General features: G+C 40.7%; 2 protein-coding genes across 3 annotated transcripts; one reads left to right on the forward strand and one right to left on the reverse strand.

The window, feature by feature from the left end:
• Positions 1-84: 84 nt before the first annotated feature.
• aspdh (aspartate dehydrogenase domain containing) lies at positions 85-5787 on the reverse strand. 2 transcript variants are annotated; one of them, XM_053615193.1, is made up of 8 exons: positions 5510-5787; positions 4958-5014; positions 2258-2402; positions 2065-2149; positions 1820-1969; positions 1310-1533; positions 443-582; positions 85-356 (listed from the first exon to the last, which is right to left on the reverse strand). In XM_053615193.1, the coding sequence occupies exons 1-8, from the start codon at positions 5514-5516 to the stop codon at positions 319-321; spliced, it is 846 nt and encodes a 281-aa protein (XP_053471168.1). In that variant the 5' UTR covers positions 5517-5787; the 3' UTR covers positions 85-318. The 2 variants fall into 2 exon arrangements, with proteins under 2 accessions (XP_053471168.1, XP_053471174.1); XM_053615199.1 differs by having other exon boundaries at positions 5525-5786.
• Positions 5788-7796: 2009 nt separating this feature from the next.
• On the forward strand, positions 7797-11694 carry tmem86b (transmembrane protein 86B). Its single transcript, XM_053615212.1, has 3 exons — positions 7797-8021; positions 8282-8525; positions 9381-11694. Exons 1-3 carry the CDS (start codon positions 7971-7973, stop codon positions 9839-9841), a joined length of 756 nt encoding a protein of 251 aa, XP_053471187.1. The 5' UTR covers positions 7797-7970; the 3' UTR covers positions 9842-11694.
• The last annotated feature ends 13421 nt before the right edge of the window (positions 11695-25115 follow it).

The following is a 25115-nucleotide window of genomic DNA, read 5'->3' on the forward strand; positions in this document are numbered from 1 at the left end:
ATTATATACATATACACAAATTTGTTTACTATATATATATATATATATATATATATATATATATATATATATATATATAAAATCATTACTACCAACTGTCTTTATTTTGTATATCTTTATATTTATATATCTCGGTGGAGCCCAAATTATTCCCACAAGGATGAGAATATCTAACCGTGTTGATTTGTGGGAACATTTGGCTGTTCCCCAACAAAAAACTGCAGCTTTTATTTCGAAAACTAAAAGAGTCAAAAGGTTTGTGTGTGTGTGTGTGTGTGTGTGTGTATTATTCTGCAGCAGTCCTCTTCCTCTTCCTTTTCAGCACAGATAGACTCTTCCTCCATGACCTTTGCAAACTGAAAGACAATACATTTGATCTAAAACTCATTCACATACACACTGCCTTTGTAACATTAATAGTCTGTTGTGTTCATCTCTGTACCTAGTAAGCTGCTCCAGAGAGAACTGTAGGTGGCGCTGCCTGTCACTGCTCCCAGCTTGGCTGGGTTACGCCTCACTGTTTTCACAGAAAAGCCGTCCGATCCTGTCACTTCCACCTCCACAAGGTGATAATCAGCAAGACTGAGTCATGGCACACAGGAAGAGCCGGTACAGAGAGAAGAACACAAATTACACAGATTTAAGACAGCGATCTGGGTAAAATAGATTACCATTACTTGTTAGCTACTTTAACTTGTCGCTCCAGGACCAATTTATAGAAGTAAACCTCAGACAACATCATCTGATCTCAGTGGCTTTGACTGTGGATAGTTGTTGGACAGATTTCAGAAAGTACTGATTTGGGATTGTCATTCATAACAGTCCCTAGAGTTTACCCAGAATGGTGCGAAAAACAAAACCTATCCAGTGAGCAGCAGATCTGTGAGGAAAAACACCTTGTTAAAGAAAGAGTTCCGAGGAGAACGATCAGACTTGGCTTGTTCGAGCTGACGGGACGAGTACGGTAATTCAAGTAACCACTCTCTACACCCACGGTGAGCAGAAAAGCATCTCAGAAAGCACAATACATCAAACCTTGAGGCGGATGGGCTACAACAGCAGAAGATATACATTGTGTTCCTCTCTCGTCAGTCAAGAACAGGAATCTGAAGTTACAGTGGGTACAGACTCAACCGAAATTGGACAGCTGAAGATTGGAAAAAAGACCAATTTCTTTTTACATACTGGATGTAATGAAACAAATCCAAAAGTTTGAAAGTGACAATTGGAAGCAAAATCCTGGTCACCTGTGGTGCATTGTCCATGTGGAAAAAATACAAGGATCTAAACAGTGTGTACGCTGACTCACGCTGTATCTGACACGATCTCTCCAGTGACTCCAGAGAAGCCCAGTGTCGATGCGGCGATGGCGGCGGCCGCCATGGTGTTCACGTTGTTAGGGGCGACGGGGCAGAGTTCAGCTACTGAACCGTGAAAAATCACACGCCGGCCTTCTCTTTCTGACCAATCAGAGCGCAGGTTTCCAGCCAGCCGGAAACAAGAGGGGTGTTTTGACATGCGAACAGACAGGGCCTGTCGTGGAGGCAAACAAACGCTGAGACTGAGCAAATTTCACTCGGGTCTTATTGCCTAAGGTGGGTGTTACTGTAAAAATAAAGATTTTACAATCCAGTTTTCAGTCCTGTGATTAAACACCTCTATGAGATTGCACTTTGCAGTTGATTAAACATTCAGTGGTCTAAATGTTCACAGAAAGATTCATGAACTTCAAGAGTTCCAGATGGAAAAGTTAAAGCGGGGGGAGGGGTGAATACTTACTTATGTAGTAATGTTATATTAAGTAAAACAGCCTCCTCACTTTTAATAATCCACTATCGTTCAGCCTCTGGATGTCCTGCCCACCCCATAATGCACCACTAGGCACATAGAGTGTGTGTCCATGCTGCTTTGCTGTGAGTCGGAGTTCCTCATTTAGCTGAGAATCTGAGAGAGCTGAGGGACTGCCCACCTGTAGATAAAATAAAAAAAAAACCTTTTTTGGTTAATTTTACATCTCTCTGATTCGGTCATCATACCAAGAACAAAATGACATGACACCATTACCAGGAAGTGTGCATGTGATAAGAATCGCCCGCCAAAATCTTTCACTATCTGTGGATGACAGACCTCCACGATGACGTTGGCGTTTCTGAAAAACACGAGCACAGATGAGAAAGATTTGGTCTATTCTCAGAACTATGATGCAGTCTGAAAGCAAGACGGAGTATATTTATTCATGAAACTAGCACGTGCGTACTTGTGCGTAAAATCCGAGAGCTCGGTCAGTACGAGATCGTTAGGGACTGAGCCACTGAGTTTGTCTGCGTTTCTGTTCCAAACAAAAGCCAAACCGAGTCCAACTTCAAGACCTTCCTTCTGTATGCGTTCCACCAGGAACTGACCTGTACGACACACAGCGGAGCGGAAGGATGATGTAATGACTTCTTCTAACATTGCTCTGAAACTGTGGTAGTTATTTAAGAAACATGCTGCAGTTTTGTTTATTTATTTATTTAAAAATATTTGAATCCATTCTGAGTTCCTGGGCCTTATTTTGTGTGGAGTTTCGCTCGCTGTGTCTGTGTGGGTTTCCTTCAGGTTCTCTGGTTTCCTCCTACGTCCCAAAAAGCAAAAAAGCTGGTAGGTGGATTGGTGGACTCTAAACTGCATTTAGGTCTGAATGAAAGTGTGTGGATGGAGCCCTGGAATGGACTGGCATCCTATCTGGGGGTGTATAGCCCACCATCCTGAAGTGGTTACTGAAGATGAATGAATGAGAGATTACGTAGTAATTTGTAGTGATTGTACATTGGTTCTTTAACATGCTTTATCAGAAATACTTTGTTTTGACCTTCTAGACCTTCTAACCTGTATAAATAAAGCTAATAACTGCAAACACAGAATCAATTTCAAGCTGTTTTAATGAAGAAAAATTGAATCGGGGTGGGGGGGCTTAGTGGTTAGAACATTTGCCTCGCACCTCTGGGATTGAGGGTTCCACCCTTTGTGCGCAGAGGTTTCATGTTCTACTCCGGGTCCAAAGATATGCGTTGTAGGCTGATGGGCATTTCCAAATTGTCCGTAGTGTGTGAATGTGTGTGTGATTGTGCCTTGTGATGGATTGGCACCCCGTACAGGGTATCCCCAATTTCCCTGGGATAGGCTCCAGCCTCCCCCACGACCTTCTGTAGGATAAGCAGTACGGAAAACAGATGCATGGCTGGAATCAGGGGTACAAAAAATACTTCAAATATGATGTCATCTTGGAAATTTTGTAACAGTAATTAAGAGTCGAAGCAATGTTTTCAGACAGATACGGCATCGTGTTCCAACTTCAGAACAAAAGGACTCACAAGAGTCGTGAAGATGCTGGGTAATACTAGCTAATTTGGGTGGAAAAAAAAGGCCAGATGGATTGGAATTCAAAATAATGAAGTTAAAACATGAATAAATTCTCACTATGGTAGTACACAAGTAGCGGGCTGAGAACGCAAGATTTAAACAGGATTGCTAATATCAGAGGCAGAGCTCATAGAAGACGTAGTGTGTGCTTGAAAGATAATGCTAGCTAATATTATTATATTATATATTATATTAGCAAAATATTGCTTAAAAAGATATCTGAATATCTTAAAGCTCACAGAATTGTCAGATAAATCCTCAACAGCTGATAAGCACAGAATATCACTGCATCCAGCAGCTTTAAATAGTACTTTGTGTTATTATTTTATGAGCTAGTGGTTCCAAAATTTTTCAGTCAAGCCACCACTTTGTCAATCGAATAATAATAATAATAATAATAATAATAATAATAATAATAATAATCCATCCATCCATCTTCTATACCACTTGTCCTTTTCAGGGTCACGGGGGAACCTGGAGCCTATCCCAGGGAGCATCGGGCACAAGGCGGGGTACACCCTGGACAGGGTGCCAATCCATCGCAGGGCACACAATCACATACACTTTCACACACCCATTCATACACTATGGACACTTTGGACATGCCAATCAGTCTACCATTCATGACTTTGGACTGGGGGAGGAAACCAGAGTACCCGGAGGAAACCCCCGCAGCACGGGGAGAACATGCAAACTCCGCACACACAGGGCCACGGTGGGAATTGAACCCCCGACCCTGGAGGTGTGAGACAATATATGTATATGTATGTATATGTATATATATATATATATATATATATATATATATATATATATATATATATATATATATATATATATATATATGAGTGATGAGTGTATGTGTGTCACTTAGGGGTGTACTCACTTTTGTTGCCAGCGGTTTAGACATTAATGGCTGTGTGTTGAGTTATTTTTACGGGACAGCAAATTTACACTGTTACACAAGCTGTACACTCACTACTTTACATTGTAGCAAAGTGTCATTTCTTCAGTGTTGTCACATGAAAATATATAATCAAATATTTACAAAAATGTGAGGGGTGTACTCACTTTTGTGAGATACTATATGTATATATATATATATATATATATATATATATATATATATATATATATATATATATATATATATATGAATACTGCATATTTATTAATAATATTTAACAACATAACTACTTAATATTTATATTTATATAGAGTGGGGATTATTTAACTTGTAACAATGTCAGAGTTTGTAAACTATTATTATTATTATTATTATTATTATTATTATTATTATTATTATTACATTTCATTCCATCTTACCTTTTGTTTTTTTCCTAGCTTTCGAGCTTTTCCCCCACTACAGTGCACTTTATGTCTCACGCCCTTAATTCTTCCATTACATCTTCCTGCACTTCCTCTACTTTGGGAACCACTGAGCTAAGCAATCCTTCAAATGTAATTTTCTATTTATGCTGACTTTTTACAAATATAAGTCATGCGTAATGAGCTCTGGGGGTCCTGTATGTTGTACCAGATGTTTCTGACTCACCTAAATGTCCATATCCCACAATTCCGACTCTTACCGGTGGTGATCTGTCAGTCATGTCTGCAGAGACAAAAGGATAATGGCATAATGCATACGTTTCTGGTGTAGGTGATGTCTGTTATGGCTGACGGTGTAGTTTTGGCTCACAGTGTAGCCCTATCATCTTATATACATTATAGGAGTACGATGAAATTAGGTTTGCATCTCCTGTTGTTGTAGGGAATATGTACACTCATTGTCCACTTTATTAGGAACACTGGTGCACCTGCACATTCATGCATTTATCTTGTCAGGATCTCTGTGACTCTGATCGTGGCATGGATGTTGGTACCAGATGGGCTGGTTTGAGTATTTCAGAAACTGCTGATCTCCTGGGATTTTCACACACAGCAGTCTCTAGAGTTTACACAGAATGCTGCAAAAACAACAACCCCAAAATAACCCCTCCTATGGAGTTACCATAACTCCTCCTATGTTGCTCATTTCCTCATATCAGTGTAAGAACTCACACTCACCTATACCCAAATAATCTCTACAAGTATTTTATAACTTTACCTTTCATTTCCTCACCTTTTCTCTACTTGTCTCGCTTTATCCGTTCTCCTCCGGAGCTCTTCCTGTGTCTGATCAGCACAGTGAAGTGTTTGAACCAGGAGGATTATGGGAGGTTGAAGTTCATTGTAGCGCTTACATGTTAATGATTGACTCGTACACCAGGGCAAGGAAACCCAATTTCAGTGATCTACCTGCTCCAGCTGCTGTTCCTCCAAGATATCATGCTGGATTGACAGATGATCCCAGACAATCCTGTAGCCTGTGTATTACAGGATCATAAATCCATGGTGATACACACATACACACACACACACACACACACACACACACACACACAAGTATGTAAGAAAATGAAATTCCATGTGCATGCAAGCACACTGCACTTAGTTTTTCCTTTAGTTCCCCCATCCTCAGGTCTTCACTTTCATAATATACCCTGAAGGCACACTGGAAACAGCTGTATTCTTTACGCTGTTATCTCTAACTGATCTCAGTTCAGTGTTTAGCTAATCAGCTTCTAAGAGATTATATACAACACCCTCCACTAATATTGGCACCCTTGGTAAATATGAGCAAAGAAGGCTGTAAAAAATTGTCTTTATTGTTTAACCTTTTGATCTTTTGTTAAAAAAAAAAAATCACAAAAATACTCTGCTTTCATGGATATCAAAGAATTGCAATAAATTTATTTATTTATTTGTTAAATATAGGTGTGCACCCCTATGAATTCATATGAAAAATATAAGAAAAATATATTTGAAGTATATTCCCATTGATATTTAAAAAAATTTTTAGTAAACCTGGGTGACTAGAAACAGGAAATTATTTAACCATGACTTCCTGTTTCACAGGAATATAGATATGAGGTAGCACATATTCCAAATTCCCTTAGTCATTTATAAAATGGGAAGTGTCTATAAGAGACTAGCACAAGCATTGAAAATGCCCATTTCCACCATCAGGGCAATAATTCAGCCGTTCCAGTCAGTCGAAAATCTTATGAATCAACCTAGAATTGGACATGTGTCTAAACTGACCCAACGCACTGTGAAGCTGAGGAGGATCGTAGAGAACGGACGTGGGTATAAGGAAGAAGAAGATCTGAGAGGTAGGAGGGAGCCAGATTATGAATGGCTTTGAATGTGAGCAGCAGAACTTTATAATGAACTCGTTGGACAGGAAGCCAGTAGAGCTGAATAAGGGAGGGTGTGAAATGGTCAGTGGACTTTGTTTGAGTAATAATTCTTGCAGCTGAGTTTTGAATAATTTGGAGCCAGTGGAGAAGTTTGAGGAACAAGACAAAGAGTTCAAGGTGTTCACTCGGCCTCCGAATTCCCCAGATCGCAATCCGACTGAGCATCTGTGGGATGTGCCGGACAAACAAGTGTGATCCATGGAGGCCCCACCTCGCAAAAGCATAAAGGACCTAAAGCATCTACAGCCAAAGGATCCATAGCACACCTTCAGAGGTCTTATGGAGTCCATGCCTTGATGGGTCAGTTGTTTTGGAGTGACAAACAGGAAGTACACAATATTAGGCAGGTGGTTTTAATGTTATGGCTGATATATATATATATATATATATATATATATATATATATATATATATATGACCTTCCAGTCCAGCTTGTTGTCAAGATGGACATCTGTAGGTGTCAACCTGGTCAACATCCTGACCCATGATGGTAAAGTGGATGGTTGTGGTCCTCTTCCTCCTGTAGTCCACCACCATCTGCTTGGTCTTGGCCATGTTGGGGAGCAGATGGTTCTTCCCACACCACTCTATCCCTAATGCACCCAACCACCACAGAGTCATCAGAAAATTTCTGAAGGTGGCAGAGATCCGACGTGTACTGAAAGTATGTGGTGTACAGGATAAAGAGGAAGGGGGTGAGAACGTGATGCTCCAGTGCTGCTCCACAGGGAACCATGCTCTCCCTCTTCCTCTTCACCCTGTACACCTCAGACTTTCAGTACAGTTCAGTTACCGTTTTAGCCACGATATTTTTTCTCTTTTCTTTTCTCCCCCCCCCCCCCCCCAAGTACTACAAGCTTTCCTGCACAGCAAAACTGATTCTTGACCAGTTGAAACACCAACTTGATATTGATCGAAAGTACCAGAGTAGAGCCTTTCGTTTCTGTTCGGCTTCTTTCATTCTTTCTTTTTTTTTTTCTATAAAAAAAAAAAAAATCACACGAGTATGTAACTGTTAAGTCATGAAACCTTTGCTCGTACTGATGATGTTACCGCAGGGTCACAGGTTCGGAATAATGGGGGCAGGCTGTTCAGTGTTTATGGCTGCACAATCTGACAGATAATGCATCACTCATATTGGTCTAAAGTCCAAACTCAGATTAGCAGATTTGACACACAGACACACTGCTTTCAGAGGCACCACAGGACTCTGTGGAATAGATACATCCCGTATTCACCGTGTATGTGAGAGGGAGAGGGAGAAAGATGGACATTCTGGAGACATATGCCTACGATAGGAGACAGCGCAGGAACACGGTAATGTTACACACACACACACATATACACATACACGTGTACCTACTCTCATGTATACAAATAATGTCCAGTGGTGCTGACAAGTAATCCAACAATAGTTCTATTTCAAATGTGTATGTGCGTGAGTAAAATTCTCCATTTCACTTGTTGTACCGATTATTTACTGACTGTAGTATTCACACTGGTTTTTTGGGGGGTTTTTTTCTGGGAAAGTGTTTCACTATACTGTTTTCATTTCTTCTCCATCTCTTCGTCTTCAGTCCTGCATTCTGTTTCTTTTTCTCCTTCCTTTCTTCACTTCTGCAGCACTGTATTTCTACCTGTGGATCCCAGAATCTGCTCCATCCATCCTGGCTGCAGGTGTGAAGGCTGCCCCCGTGCTCTCATTGGCTTTCGTGGTGCTGAGCTACAATGGAGGGTGGAGCCTGCTGGGCGTGGCTGGAGGGCTGGTGATGTCAGCGGCAGGAGACACCTGTCTCATCTGGCCACATCTTTTCCTCCTGGGTAAATAAAATAAAATAAAAAACCTCATGCTGCAATGCTGTATCTTATTGCGCTGGCCATGATGAAATGAAAATCATGTGTATTGCACATGGCCACTTTATTAGGAACTCCTGTAAACTTGCCCATTGATGCAATCACGTTGCAGCTGTACAATGTGATCACAGTGACTTTGACCGTGGCGTGACTGTTGGTGCCGGATGGGCTGGTTTTAGTATTTCAGAAACTGCTGTTCTCCTGAGATGTTTATGCACCTCAGTCGATGGATTGATTTTTCACAGAATGAAACAAAAAAGCATCCAGGGAGCGACAGTTCTGTGTGAGGAAATGCCTTGGTAATGAGAGAGATCAGAGGAGAATGGCCAGGCTGTTTCGATCTGACAGGAAGGCTATCTTTGCCCCTGTGATGAGCAGAAAAGCAGCGTAGAATACACAACACAACATGTCAAGCCTTGAGGTGGATGGCTAGAGCAGTAGAAGACCACATTGGGTTCCACTGCTGTCAGCCAAGAACAAGAATCTGAGGTTATCATGGGCACAGGCTCATGAAAGAAAAGTTTATCCTCCGTCTCCTCATTGCCATAACTCCTCCTGTGGTTCTCATTTCCTCATATCAGTGCCTCACATGTAGTGCTCAGCCTTTAACAAACATTGTGGACAAAAACACTAGATAAACAGCAGAAATACAATGTAACGAGGTGGTAAGTGGTTTTGAATGCAGCCGATATCTGTGTTGGATTGAATTTCTATTTAATATGTAATCTTCTTGCAGCTTATTCATCATATTTGCATTATCGATAACAGCTGGATGGAAAGCTACGTTAGGTACCTTCCTCATTTCTTTTCTCTGTCTTTTAGGAATGGTCTGCTTTGCTCTGGCCCACCTGCTGTACTCTCTTTCCTTCCTGACTTCACGTTATTCCTCTCACGCCTCTTCTTCCTGTGGCCTCTATTTTTTTTACCTCCTGCTCTGGGGAGCCGGTGGTGGAATTTACGTCTATCTCCTGCCCTTCCTCCAGAAGTCACCAGAGCCTGACGTTTATGTCCCGGCTGTTGGAGGTTACGCGCTTCTCATTGTTCTGATGGCGACTCTTGCGGCACGAACGAGGCAACCGCTTGTTCTGCTAGGTGGCCTGGTCTTCATGGTGTCGGACTTCACCCTTGCACTGCAGCATTTCAAAGTCGTTAAACATCTGGATCATGGCAGGCATATTGTCATGACAACGTACTACCTGGCCCAGATGCTGATCGCCATCGGTGACGTGGAGGCGTCGATGGCAGAGCAGGCCGAGGAGCTCCACAAATGGAAGAAGTCATAGGGGTGGCGTCGAGACATGGGCAGGTGGGACTAATGCAGACTTAATACAGACGGATATAAATAATTACTTATCGGAGATTCTGTGTTCTGTATTTATATGTTTACATAATGTATAGGTCGTAAGTCTGCATTGTTTAGCTACTAACCATGCTTATCATTTGAGAGGAAACTAGGACATGTCCAGTCATGACAGAAAGAAGAACTCTATGTAGCCTGTACTTTGTTTCTTACAATATTAAAATAACCAAAAAAAAAAACTCTCAAACAATAAATAAGAGACGTTGAATAAACTTGGGAACTCTACACATCTATGCATCTCTCCTAATTCCCTGTTCAACATTTTCAAAGATTATATTATATACTGTATTATCCATTAATGGAAAGGATCCATAGGGCCAATGATGTAAGTCATGATGTAGGTAACACTGATATGGTGTGTGTTCATGTGTGTGTGAGTGGTGTTAGTTGGATTAGAAACAGCAGCGACTGTATCCAATCACTGGCCATTTTATAAAACACTCATTCAAACAGGTATACAGTTAGAGACTAAATCTCATTTAATCATCATGCTGTAAAAAGACATCCAGTTTGATTGCATAATAATGACTTTGTGATTATTTTACAAGCTGTACATGCAATCAGCCCAGATGATTGCACCATGTAATTTCCCCACACAGGCCTGGATGACGACCTGAGCTGACTTTCTGTTGCCTCACGGTCTAGGCATAACCTCCAAACACATTAGTTATGTGGTGTCTCATTGTTGGCCCTGATGCCATTCAAAACAACAAGCTGCTTATATCATATAGGCCACATTGTGAGTCTTTGAAGGTGTTGACTTTCCTCAAAGCACCTTACAAACAATGCTAATAACTATAGTGGCCTTACGGAATGTGTCTCTCGACTAGTTTAGAGTAAGAACATTGGCTTATGGAGAGCCTGTGTGTTTTGCCTAGATGCTTAGTACTGTTAGAGTATATTCTCATATCACAACTAAGATTCTACTTGAAAGACTAATACTTACTTTGCCTTCAAGATTATCTGTGTAGCAGTGCACAAACATTGGGCATAGCCAATACAACAATTTGGAATGTCCTGAAAAAGAAAGAAACCACTGGTTTAATGAGCAACAGGCCCCGATTGGGTCGGCCAAGGAAAAGAATAATAGCTGATGACAGAAACATTGGGAGAACTTTGAAGAAAACCCCCAAAAATAACAGTCAATGACATCATCAACAACCTTCACAGGGCAGGGGTGAAGGTATGGGAATCGCAAAGAAATACAGAGATGAGCCAGAAAAGTTCTGGAACCAAGAGTAACTTCTACCAAAGTGATGGAAAGGCCAAAGTGTGGAGAAAGAAAGGCTCCGCTCATGATACAAAACATACAAGCTCATGTATGAAACATGGTGGAGGTAGTGTCATGGCTTGGGCTTGCATGGCTGCTTCTGGAACAGGCTCACAATTTTTTTTTTTTGATGATAGAACTCATGATGAGCAGCAGAATGAATTCAGACGTTTACAGGAACATTTTGTCTGCCAATTTAAAGAGAAATGCATAATTTTTGTCATGTAACCAGACAATGATCCAAAACACACTGCTTACTCAACATGTTTTATGTTTTATGTTGCTTAACACGTCTACACTGGCGCTTGAAAGTTTGTGAACCCTTTAGAATTTTCTATATATCTGCATTTCTATATAAATGTCATCCCATTGATTGAAAACACCTGACTCTAATTTCACCTTCAAATTAAGTGCTAATCCTAGACGGTCACATACTTTTGCCACTCACAGATATGTCATTTCTCATTTTCCTCAATAAATAAATGACCAAGTATAATCTTTTTGTCTCGTTTGTTTATAATTGAGTTCTCTTTGTCTACTTTTAGGACTTGTGTGAAAATCTGATGATGTTTTAGGTCATATTTATGCAAATATATAGGAAAATCCAAAAGGGTTCACAAACTTTCAAGCACCACAGTAGATGTAAATACCAAACAAATGAATTGGCCTTGCCATTCCAGTAGCTTTGGAGGGGACTGTACTGTATGTCACTACTGATCGTCTATTGTGTTAAACATATCTACGTGCTGCTACAGCATATAGGTAAAGCTCAAGGTCATGTGTAAGAATAATTTTGCTGTATAGCTAACTATCCAGCAAAAACAAACATTTATAGTCAGTCCGACTCTGTAGCTAACTAGATAGCTAACATGTATGAATTAGCATAAGAAAGCTAGTACAAAAACTAGCAAGCCTCTGAAACCCAAACAATATTTGGTTAAGTTAGCTAATGTTAGTTTGGCTAACTAGCTAATGTTACTTTTCATAATATACTTTTGATGTCCGAGGTGGTGTTCACTTCAGCATAGCTTACATGGTTAGTTAACCTAACATTTTCAGATCAGTGTCAATTGTAGACATATAAACAAAGTAATTGGTAACGTCAAGTCACCACACGACTTATTTACACGTACATGTGTGATTCTCTTGATCACTAGCCTACTTTTACTTCTACTCAACTCAAGTGAATTATTACTACAGTAACAGCACCTTTACTCAAGTCAGTGAGTTTTGTATTCTTTTCACCACTGGTTAAAGCTAATAACTTTTTTGGTTTTGTTGGTATAAATCCAAACTGGATGTCCACCAGGTGGCGCGAAAGCTTTACTCTTAAATGTCCCAGGTCGCAGAAGCTCACAGATCACACAGGTTTTCCAAAAGCACACACTACTAAACAGTATATAAACGTTTATAAAAGAAAATACCAAGAGTTACAGACATACTATTGTTTATTGGGTCAAAGGCTTCCTCAAGCCCATCACAATCAGCTCCATTTTAGACCGACAACCAATAACAACGATCAGTTGGAGACACAAGATTTGAACAAATTTGAAGCATTTTCTGTCAATTTATCATGTTAAAGGCCGTAGGGTTTCAAATGTAAATATACATGGCAAGAACTAATTGGACTTACCCTGCCTTTTAGAAATTTTTAGACACTTAGATTTTTCACCCCCATTTTCAGTGTTGGTTTGTGCTAACATGTTAACCTATTAAAGGCTAGGGTTTCACATGAGTGGATACTGTATGTGTGACAAGAACCAATTGCACACACTTTCTTCATGCATATATTCAGTTTTTCCAGGGGCACCAGTAGGAATTTTGAGCCCATTTATAGGTTAATGCTCTGGGCCTCTCATTCCTCATTCTCCTGGAATATTTTTGTTCCCGAGTCTATACAGGATCCTTGGAATCATCTCACCCCTCCAACCCGCCATCTGAGATTTTTAATAGAGACAAAACGATACCACTTTTTCTTTTCCGATACCCATACTGAAACCCTGAGTAACAGCCGATATCGATTCCCATCCGATATCGTTTTCTTTTAAAACTACTAACCAAAAAAAAAAAGCACTTAATAAAGTAGAAAGTATAAGTACAATAAATCATATCAATCCTACCGAAAAACAAAAACAAACAAGTCGAATCTCATTAGACTAGATGTAAACATTTCCGGTTGCAAAAATAAATAACTTTTCCAAATCCAGCTCCAAATCTTTTCCAGTTGTTACGAGATCCAAAATCTGATATGTTTTCTCCGATATCAGGTTATTTTTTTTTTCAGGTCGCAGCCAGATATCAATACCGGGTATCAGATTTGTTCCGCACCCAAAATAATGAGACTGGCTAAAGAGCTAGATGAAATCATTACTCATTACAGAATTATATAATGCACTCAGTTCACAGGGTTCATCTCCTACGCCTCACCCTCATCCAACCGTCTCTAGCAGCACCATGTTTTTAAATATCATTCATTATGTTCTGGGTCTTTCTCTCTCTCTCTCTCAGTAGAAACACATTCCATGACCATGTTTAGGTTTTAATATCTTTAGGTGACGTTCCCGTAATGTGCTTTTTTTAAAGCAATCCGTGTTACTGGAGGTGGAATTTCCGCTCATTTTCACAGGTTCCTTCTGCTGCTCACGGATCAGATCAGATTGGCTGCCGTCCTGCGGCCTTGACGACAGATAAGGGACCGTTTTTACTTGGCTATCAACTAGAGCCATCAGCATTAACAATGGAGCATAGGAAAAATGACCGTCATTATGCTGCAGCTGCACTGTGTGAATAAATTTACAAAACCGCACTGTGCATATTTTTCTTTAGATTAGTAGTGCGGTTTGGGGAGTTAAAAAAAAAAAATAAATAAAGCAGGTGTGTGCAAACCTGGTATGCATATACACTCATATCATTGACCCCCTTCCATACAGACAGCAATACACTATGACATCATAATATTCTAAATCATTCTCCCTTCCACACAGACAGCAATACACTATGACATCATAAAATTCTAATTCTTATTCTGAATTCTTGATGATCCCTACCAGTCAGTGGTAAAGCCTCATCGGTCTGCGTGTCGATACGGATTTCAGGGTGAAACCTTTCCACGAAAACCTGTCCAGAAAAGCTGAAAAGACTCACGCAGCCCAGCCAGGAGACGCCAAATTGTCGTGGAAATTAGACAACACTCTCAGACTCATCCTCTGAAGGTAAGGTTTATTACAGAAAGATGGTTCACAAGATTTTTTGCTGAAAAGATGGATACCCCCCCCCCAGCAAATTTTGATTGTATGGAGGTACACAGTAATCAGGATTTGATCAAACTTATAGTACAGTTGTGCTGCAGGTTAAGGTTCTGTATTAGTCACTGGAAGGTTGTGAGTTTAAATCCCAGGTCTGCTAGAGAGTCAACGTGTTAAGACTGCATTCTACCTTACACGTGATTACTAAATGTAAATCAAGCCCCTTGCAATCTGTTTGTTTATGTCTCCGTATCAGACGCAACTAGGCAGTAGACTCTATTAACAACATCACAATATGAGCTCCGTATATAGTTCATTCAGCCTACGACGCATGTTTTTCGACTCGGGGAGGACACCTGCGTACCTGGAGAATAGCCCCGAAGGATTCGGGGAGCATGTGAACACGGCACACACAGGACAGACGGGGAATTCGTACAACCAAGCCCAGATATGCAAGAGACTCCTTATTGTTATTTTTATTGTTATTGTTATTATTATTGTTGTTATTACAGCAGACCTTTCTCGCAAAGCTACACCTAGTGCAAGAAATTAAACAAACTCAACATGAAGAGTGAAAAGAGGTTTCGAAAAAAAATTAAATAAGCAAAGCTGCAAATAAATCCATTTGTTCCCTAAGTGCAAAAACTCCAGAACGATGGCAAGCAGTTGATTTATCTCACGGTTTCATGATTTTCATAATGACTCATATCTTACATAATCAGAAAAAGTTCTGCTTTCTACTGACATGTCAAAAACTACTTCGTTGAGAAGTCTATTACCAATCTAATGTATCGTTTATGAATATTAACGACTAGGGGGTGGGGCTCACGGTTGGGAAAAGTACAGTGTACACAGGAGAGGCAGAAAAAAGGTGATTTGGTGTCGTTAGAGTATATAGAAGATGGGAATATGAGCTGTTTATCAAAGTGAAGCACCTATTCAAAGCAGCATAACCGCACCAGCTTTCAGGTCACAAGCTGCACAACAGGATGTTGCTCAATTAGTACCAGTGTGCATGTTCACATGCAATGCTGAGCAGTGCAGACAGAATCTTAAGTCATCACTGTGCCATAGATTTCCCTTTATTTCCACATAGCACTGAATACAATTGCAAACACACACACACACACACACACACAGACACACACAGAAATGGACACACTCTATAATAAAAGAAAAAGGCAGGCACAACAGAAAAGGTAGTATCATCGTAAGTTTGAGTTCCCAAAGATGCCACAGCTTCATGAGAGCAAATCCGGCTGTACTCTCTGTGTGGGAGGGATGACATACTCTCTCTCCGCTGTCAATCACAGCAACACTAGCCAATCAAGGGTGTCTGTGAGGTTATGTATGCGGAAGAGGGTAGATAGCGCTTTGCTCCGAGTGTGTACCTTGTGACGCTGCTCCAGGTTTCCCCTTGACCCTGAAAAGGATAAGCGGTATAGAAGATGGATGGATGGATGGATGGATAGTGATTGTATGGAAGCATTTCAGCAATGCAAGAATCTGTACAAATAATCTGCCTTTATATATGTTTAAACATGCCGGTTATAGTTTTATCTTTCCTCAGGACAGCACGGCGTAGATTTTCACACTCGGTAATACTGCCGGAGGTAAAACATAGGATCTGTTAAAAATAAATAAATAAATAAATAAATCCAACCTGCAAAACACATCAGAAACTTTCAAATCCTGCTAAGAGCAACATAAAGTGACCATGCTTACAAAGCACTACCAGCAGAGGAATGTATGTGGATGCGTGTGTGTGTGTGTGTGTGTGTGTGTGTGTGTGTGTGCTCGGAGATCCTCCGGTGGTGCATTTTTTCCTGTGTGTGTCACTGGAGGATAGGTTTTTGTTTCTCTGTTCTCTGGGAAAGTCATCAAGGCTGGAACGCAGAAGATTGAGATGATTAAGTCAGTTATGTGCAAAGGTAGCAACTCTAAGTCTAAATGCATGCATATGTATGTGAAAAATACACAAAGGCCCAGTTATATAACTAAATATAATGTTACACTTGCGATGTGTGCAATATGTAGACATGTATAATATCTGTAAGAACTTATTTTGTGAAAATCTACTGACTATAAAGTGAGGCACAGATGAGTTTATAATAGTAGACCTGTATTTCTCTGTATACTTGGATTTGCTTTGAAACAATGGACGAAACAGATACAAAGAGCTAAAGTACTGTTTATAAGACGCCTGAGTGAACTCACTGAACAAGCTCCAATGTGCTGCCCGGTCTCATGTTTTTGTTACCTGGAAGACGTATTGACTAAAAAGCAGTAGGTAAATTAATGTCGCAACATATTTGTGAGCTAGTTAGCTAGCTAAGGGAAAGAAACACGTATATGATCATGGAGGAGATCCGGGCCCTGTTTGTGCTCTTGACAAAAGTCATTGTCCTATGTACATTTCGACCATGAAATATGGTGTTCTGTCCTCGGCTCACGTGTAAAGCCTAGATCACACTGTACTGACAGATCGGCGTCTGTTGGCGTCGGTCGGTGTTTGTTTTCACCGACTGACGATGATCGGCGTTTGTCGGTGGTCGTGGAATGTCTGAGCAGTGTGGTATGATTTTCCAACAAACTCTGACGTAATCTGACCTGGCCACGAACAGTTGCCATGACGATGAGGCAAGCGTCCTAGAAAACTCAACAGAAACGAAAGCCTGTGCCATGTATTCTTAGTGGTTAGCACGTTCGCCTCACACCGCTGGGGGTTCGCTGCCCTGTGTGTGTTCTCCCGTGTTGCAGGGGTTTCCTCCGGGTGCTCCGGTTTCCTCCCCCAGTCCAAAGACGTGCATGGTAGGCCGATCGGCATGTCCAAATTATCCATAGTGTGTGAATGTGTATGTAATCATGTCCTGCGATGCATGGATTGGCACCCTGTCCACGGTGTGCCCGATGCTCCCTGGGATTGGCTCCAGGTTCCGCTGAAGGCGGCCCTGTAGGATAAGCGGTATAGAAGATGGATGGATGGATGGATGCTATTTTCCGTATTCTGTTTCACGAAGTAAGAAGCGAAAGTGCAACAAATGTTTACAATTTATTTGCGTAAAAAAGATGGCTCGTAATGTATGACCTAATAATGGTCTTAGCTGACCACATAGCCTACCTTAAGATGTCTTTCTCGGAGTTGTTGGAACTGCTTGGGGGTAAACCGAGCAAAATTGTGAAAGCCCACGTCGCACCAACCAAGTCTTTTCAGGTGAACCATGACACGTAAAGACACTGGTAATAGTAAAAAAATTGAATTGTGGTAAAAGGATAAACCAGTCTTTTAAACCAGTCTGACTGTCCGTAAGAAAAGTCCGTTAGGGCAGTGTGAACATGACAGGTGAGTTTCCCAGCATTCTAAATCCAACGACCAACTTTTAAAATCTGGCGATTGTCGGCGTTGGTCGGCGTCTGTTGGAGCAGAGTGAACTAGGCTTAAAAGATATTAGTCAGGTCTTGCTAGTGTCTTTATTTTCTTTTGAGAGGTTTAACTGGGATGAGCATGTCGTGCTAGCATGACAGTTACAGGACAGCTTTGCGCTGAACTTTTTCCTTTGCAGAACCTTCACACTAACCGTCCCTCAATGGTGGAATGAACTTCCAACCTCAATCCAGACCGCAGAATCTGTCTCGATCTTCAAAAACAGCTAAAGACCCACCTCTTCCGTGAGCACTTACTAAACTAACCCCTAAAACACCAAAAAAACAAACCAAACACCTCTACTCTGTGCACTTTGCTTCTCTAGAACGCGATTAAAGATCTTGTACAGTAGCACTACTTGTATAGTTCTCCGCTTGATCTATCGCTTTGCTTGTATTTCCTCATTTGTAAGTCGCTTTGGATAAAAGCATCCGCGAAATGAATAAATGTAAACGTAAACTTTTTTGTTCGGTGTGGTCTGTGTTTCCACACCGATTCTAAAAAGATCGTCTCTCGTCCATGTGCACGAATTATTCCACCTTTCTACTGTACTGGCAGTCAAACGGATTCGTAACCTAAGCATCAAGTTTAAACATAGCTACATCACCAGATGAAGAATTCTGCTTTGGGAAAGTAAATTCACACCTGCACCTCTAAAAATGATACGGAGTCGGGTCACGTCCGAATACGAACACGTCATTTAAACCGTGAACAGGTAATACGTTCTAAACAGATACGTATACAGATATAAATAGGAGGCACACTATTGCTGTTGTTGTGTGTGGATTTTTTTTTTTAGAAAGTTTGGCTTTCCAGAAAGCTTCACAGGCGACTAGAGGTGTGAGTCGAAACTGGAATCCCGCAGGCAACAAAAACATAAAAAGGCGGGTGGTTTTGAACTTTAAGTTCTCAGATTTAAAGCTTAAATAAAGACCTTTAGAAACCGTCTGGTCCGAGTTGCGGCGGTTTAAATTAGGCTAGTATTTTGTTTATATTTTGGGAGAGAGAACCAGCTAAATTCAAAAATATCACGGGCATGTACGAGCAAAAATAATAACCCAGTGAGCAGGATTAAAAACAGTACTAAACACATCTCTGTAGTGGATATAGGGCTGTCTGAGCCAGTATTCACAGACCATGCTGATAGTGCTGGCATTTCTACCTCTCGGTTGTTTTTTTTTTTAAATGTTTTTCAGCGTTTTCCAGTTTAGGGATCATATTTAATTAAAAGTAACCTTTCTGTTTTAAGCCACACCCTCTTCAGGTCTAAATTTGAATAAAGATACACTTACAAGTATTTGAAGCATGAAACAGAGATACAGATACAGGTTGTGCTACATGAGAAGTGTGTTCCTCAAAGATAAAACTCTCCACAATCAACCTCCGTCTGATGTCCCGAGTCTACTAAACACGTGCAAACTACTGGATTAAAAAAAAAACCAGACACTCTGAAACTGATCCCTTCACACGGTTGAATATTTCGCACCAGACTCAGACCAGAACGGACTGTGTGTAAATAAACCTTCGACGTGTCCTCTTACACCCACTGAAAATGATAATGACACACTGGTGAAACATTATTGGAACCCTTTAGGAACTTCTTTTAAACATCTCTACTGGTTTAAAGGTCAGCTTTGCCCTGTAATTCACTTCGCTGAGCACGGTACAGGTTTCAGACGGTCTCCGAGCGCATTCTTCCTTCTGTGGTCATAGGACAACGTACGAGCCAGGCCAGAATAGGAGAAGTCAGCATCCAAAGCAAACAGCCACAAAGAGAGGCTTGCTATTTGTTCGTGGTTGTACTTAGAAGTTCTGACCACGGCCTCAGAGAAAGTGTACTCTAGTCACTGAGGTTAGAGGCCGTATGATTGGATAGCCGTCTGACGTCGAGGTCAGAAAAATGGCGGAACCATTTACGAGGGAGAGTACTTCTGTCCCCTTGAGGAACTCTGCGCCTGCGTCAGCCGGTAGCACTAAGATCATGACCTTTGACCTTGATAATTTGTAGACTTGGCTAGCTGTAATCTAAATGGTTGGCTCGTCTTTTGGGGGAAGAAGCGCAGCTTGGGAAGTAAGCCGTGGGAAAATGTTCCCATCTCCAGTGGCCAAGTGGAATGCTTTATTTTGACCCTTGAGCTCTGAACAAGGAATGAGGAACATCCTTTTCCTGCTTTCATACCACAAGGCTTTCAGATCACAGCTGCGGTTCCTATTACATATGTATGAGCAACGCCACATACCTGATGTTACAAATGACACAACAATGAAATGACATTCATCAAAACACTCTTTGATAGACTGCTGTTGAGAGCAACCTAATTAAAATGCCGACCCTGTTTGAACGTGTCAGCTGCAAGTTTGAGTGACAACTGAAATCCTGCGACCAGGATATAACGCTCTTATAATGTTTGATAGGTTTTGAAAGGAAATTCCAGTGTTTTCCAGCCTAATCTCAATCAGTGCATATATGCGATTACTACAGACAATTTTTTTAATGTCCTGGGCTCCCTAGTGGTACTACAGAAAAGTGTCCACTCTAACATCTGGCGAATGCATGTTTGAATCCCAACAATGCCACAGCCATCCATGTCTGAGAGTCAAGTTCCCTCCAAAAGTATTAAAACGGCAAGGCTAATTATATTATTTGTGATATACACTGAAGATATTTGGGTCTGAGATCATAAAATGAATATGAGAAGTAAGATCTCTCAGACCTTCAGCTGATAGTTCCTGAGATTCACATCCAGATGTGTTAAACAACTTAGAACATGACATTTTTTGTGGCAAACCATCCAATTTTTAGGTGAGAAGAAGTATTGGAACAGATAGTGAAGTAAAGTAAAGTAAATAACACTTAATATTTGGTTGCATATCCTTTGCTTGCAATAACTGCATCTAGCCAGCGACCCACTAACATCACTAAACTGTTTTTCCAGATTTCCTCAACTTCTTTCAGTTGTTGCTTATTGTGAGAGAGTTGATTATTTTGAGTTAAGGTCTGGCCAGTCTTAAACTTTCCACTTTTTCTCCGTGATGAAGTCCTTTGTTGAGTTGGCAGTGTGTTTTAGGTCACTTTGCTACATGATAAAGTTCCTCCCAATTAGACCGGATGCATTTCTCTTTAAATCGACAGACAGAATGCTTCTGTAGACTTCTGAATTCATTCTGCTGCTACCATCATGAGTTCCATCATCAGTAAAGATTAGTGACCCTGTTCCAAAAGCAGCCAAGCAAGCCCAAGTCATGATACTACCTCCACCATGTTTCACAGATGAGCTTGTGGTACAGTACAGTATGACTTGTATATTTCTGCTCTCAAAATCTTCTTTGAACAGCAGATTATGTTGACCTGTGGAGGTTGTTGGTGATGTCACTGACTGTTGTTTTTGTGTTTTATCTTCATAGCTCTCACAGTGTTTCTGTCATCAACTGCGGTTGTTTTGCTTGGCTGACCTGTTTGGTATCTGGTTGTTAGTACACCAGTGGTTTCTTTCCTTTTAGGGACATTGCAAATTGTTGTATTAGCTATTCCCAATGCTTGTGCAATGCCTCTGATCCATTTTCCTTCTTTTCTCAGCTTGGTTAGCTTTTCTCCCATAGACAGCTCTCTGGACTTTATGTTGGTTTATCCTTTTTAACAGCCAATGCAGTCTTCACAAGCAAAACCCAGGGCTCAAAATAAAAGTAGACATTCAGAGCCATTAATTATGTAAACAATCGATTTAACATGGCACATCTGGGCAACAAGTAACATCTATCAGTCAAATGTTCCAATATTTTTGTTCACTTGAAAAATGGCTGGGTTTAAACAAAAGGTGCTATGTTCTGTGTGTTTATTACATCTACATGTAAATATCAGGAGATGAAAGCTGAGATTCCGATCTGTCGTCCCATATTATTATTTTCTTTTAATCTCAAACCCAAATTTCTTCAGTGTATAGTAAAAAACAAAAGAATTGGCCTTGCCGTTCCGTTACTTTCGGAGGGGACTACACAGACAGCTTCGGTAAGACTTTTCAGAAAGGATGCCTGTCTCATTTCATATTGAGTTTATTGTTATAGTTTTGAATTTTCCATTACGTAGTCATGTAGTTGATGAAGTTCAACAACTGCCCCTAGACTTCTTCTTCTCTGTACGTGGAAATGTACCGTTCTCGATGGGCTACAGATCCAGTAGATAGGGATTTAGGTTGAAAAATGCTAGAGTGGGCCTTAAAGTTTTATCTTTATTTCTGAGGTGAGAGGAATGTACTTTGACCTACTAACTACAGAGCTAACAGAGCTTCTTCCAGAAAATGACTGCCCCCTCATTGCCAAGGTGTAAGGTGTTCAGATGAAAGGAAAAAGTGGAATGTTTTGATCTCTTAGAGACGGCTGGATGAGAGAGTGTGAGAAATGAGTGAAAAAGAAACGAGGGAGGAAAGGTATGTTGGTGGATGCCACACCTGCAGCTCAGGTATGGAAGGTCTGACTCCAGAGGCTTTTACACTGACATCATGACACATCACATGTGAAGGTTTCTGTGTCAAGGGAGTGGCAGCAATCATCATGTATCACTGGCATTTAATTTCCCTTTCTCTCTCTCTCTCTCTCTCTCTCTCTCTCTCTCTCTATATATATATATATATATATATATATATGTGTGTGTCTCTCCCCACACACACACAAACACACTCTGTGTGTCTCTTTTATATACACACAAATAGTCATTTGCATCTATATAGTGTCCTTTCTTTGCCCTCTATATAGTATATTCTTATAGACCAGCTAAATTCACACATGCCTCTACCTGTTTATGTCATCGGCTCCTTCCTGTTTCACTCCTCTGATGTGCGGATGTTTTTCACACGGCTACAAAAATCTACACTCCAAACACAAACATTGCAGTTGCTTTTATACACTCACAGGGCACCACACACACACACACACACACTGCTTCCCAAAATGGACATAAAAGGCATTAACGTGTCATGGCATCATGTCATTTATGGCATTTATGGAATGCTGTGACATATTTCTCTTTGCATGAGAGGTTGTTTTTGTTGTTTTTGTTTTTGTCTGTTTGTACCTGCCTCCATGGAAATTTGGTAATACTCGAATGAAAACTAACAAGCAACATTTTACAGTCATGACAGGGTTTAATATTATATTGTACACCACATGGCTGTTGAATTCTTGAATCTGATTGGTCAAATCACAAAATACATTATCGCTACTATAGGGGCAATTCATTTACAGGTGGGCAAGCTACAATCTATCTTTAATAACATATTGACAGATTACTGTAACTGACAGATTAAGAACAAGGTTGTTACTGTATATAACAAAGAAAAATGATAGTTGCTGATATGGTGACATTTTCTGTAAGGATATTATTTAATATTTCTGGAAGAAATCTCCAGTGTCAGCATGTCGTAACTGTCGATGCAAGAGCTTTACGCTTTCCACTTCTGCTGTAACAAGTTGTGTTTTTTGACTTAATTTCAAGTAGGAGGGAAAAAAAAACACAGAGGGGAATTGCTGTGGTATACGAGGAATAAAACACTTGACATGCTGTTACTGGGGAGAAATGAATCCTGAGTCTGGATACTTTAATTTCCTCTTAAAAACATGCCAGTAGGTGGACTGGCTACTCTAAATTGCCCCTGGCGTGTGTGTGTGTGTGTGTGTGGGTGTGGGTGTGTGTGTGGGTGTGATGTTTTGCTTTGGCGGTGCTGGCATACCTATAACTTACCTGTTTGTTCCTGACTGAACTTTACAGTATGAGAGGATTAGCCGTCACATGACTACTCTGTATCAGGCCTAATGAAGCCTGGGTGTTTCTTTTTTGCATTTCTGACATGCATGGCATAGGCCATAGACTGTAAGCTCTCTGCAACCAAAATAGGAAATGTCACCTGGCCTCATTCTTATCATTCTGTACGATGCCACTGTGGAGTCTTTCCCATAAACACCGGTATGTAGTAATGGTATGTAGAGCTGAATTGGCCTTATGTAATATGGACCTGTTGTTCTTGTGCTAGCTTAAGGCAGCTGGAGTGTTTTACAGGTATGCATAACAAATCCGTCAATAGACACACAACCCCTTAATATATGATAGTTCATTTTAGTTTACCTTACAGGCAGTCTGCCTCAGTAAAGACAGTTAGCAGTTAGCAGAAAAATGCTGTTTAACCTAGCAAAATGTTAAGAAAAGCTGCTCATTATAAATAACTATTTTCTACTTGGATTTGTGCTTTCAGTAGTAATTGAATAGAGCCTCAGTTCCAGCTGAAGAGAAGCAGCCCCATACAGTACTATACTGTATTATACTGTAGTACATGTCATGGCTGTGGCTCAGTTGGTAGAGCGGGTTGTCTACTAATCGGAGGGTTGGCGGTTTGATTCCTGGCCCAAGTGACTCCATGTACCGACATATCATTGGGCAAGACACTGAACCCCAAGTTGCTCCCGATGGCAAGTTGGCGCCTTGCATGGCAGCTCTGCTACCATTGGTGTGTGAATGAGTGTGTGTGTGAATGGGTGAATGAGACACCGGGTGAATGAGGCACTTTTGGATAAAAGCGCTATATAAGTGTGCCATTTACCATTTACATGACCACCTGCACCTGAATCACGTTTCTGTTAATGAGCACACTTATATATAGCCATTGTTTGCATCTTACGTTTGTCTTGGACTACCGTGTTTTGTTTCTTGCCACAGTATTTTGCCAAGTCGTCTTAGTGTCTTTGTTTTGTTGTTTGTTTGTTTAATTAAAACGTTGTATATCTGCGATTGCTTCCGCCTTAACCTTGAATCGTGACAATTCCAAAATGGATTCAACTCATTATTTTCCTCAAAATTCTACAAACAATACCCCATAATGACAATGTGGAAGAAGTTTGTTTGAAATCTTTGCAAATTTATTAAAAATAAAAAACAAAAAAAAGCACATGTACATAAGTATTCACAGCCTTTGCTCAATACTTTGTTGAAGCACCTTTGGCACCAATTTCAGCCTCAAGTCTTTTTGAGAATGATGCTACAAGCTTGGCACACCTATTTTTGGGCAGTTTCTCCCATTCTTCTTTGCAGGACCTCTCAAGCTCCATCAGGTTGGATGGGGAGCATCAGTGCACAGCCATTTTCAGATCTCTCCAGAGATGTTCAATCGGGTTCAAGTCTGGGCTCTGGCTGGGCCAGGTGATGAGTGGTGCCTGGTTTCCTCCAGACATGACACTTGCCATTCAGGCCAAAGAGTTCAATCTTTGTTTCATC

Source organism: Ictalurus furcatus, chromosome 2 (assembly GCF_023375685.1).
Source record: "Ictalurus furcatus strain D&B chromosome 2, Billie_1.0, whole genome shotgun sequence".
Taxonomy (NCBI): domain Eukaryota; kingdom Metazoa; phylum Chordata; class Actinopteri; order Siluriformes; family Ictaluridae; genus Ictalurus; species Ictalurus furcatus.

Excerpts from the sequence above, each read along its gene's own strand:
- tmem86b (XM_053615212.1), top strand. The coding sequence starts at position 7,971 with ATGGACATTCTGGAGACATATGCCTACGATAGGAGACAGCGCAGGAAC. Across the intron at positions 8,022-8,281 it reads GGAGACAGCGCAGGAACACG|TCCTGCATTCTGTTTCTTTT; the intron begins GTAATGTTACAC and ends CTTCGTCTTCAG. Across the intron at positions 8,526-9,380 it reads GCCACATCTTTTCCTCCTGG|GAATGGTCTGCTTTGCTCTG; the intron begins GTAAATAAAATA and ends TCTGTCTTTTAG.
- aspdh (XM_053615193.1), bottom strand. Across the intron at positions 2,403-4,957 it reads TGTGGGATATGGACATTTAG|GTCAGTTCCTGGTGGAACGC; the intron begins GTGAGTCAGAAA and ends TGTGTCGTACAG. Across the intron at positions 2,150-2,257 it reads CTCTCGGATTTTACGCACAA|AAACGCCAACGTCATCGTGG; the intron begins GTACGCACGTGC and ends CGTGTTTTTCAG.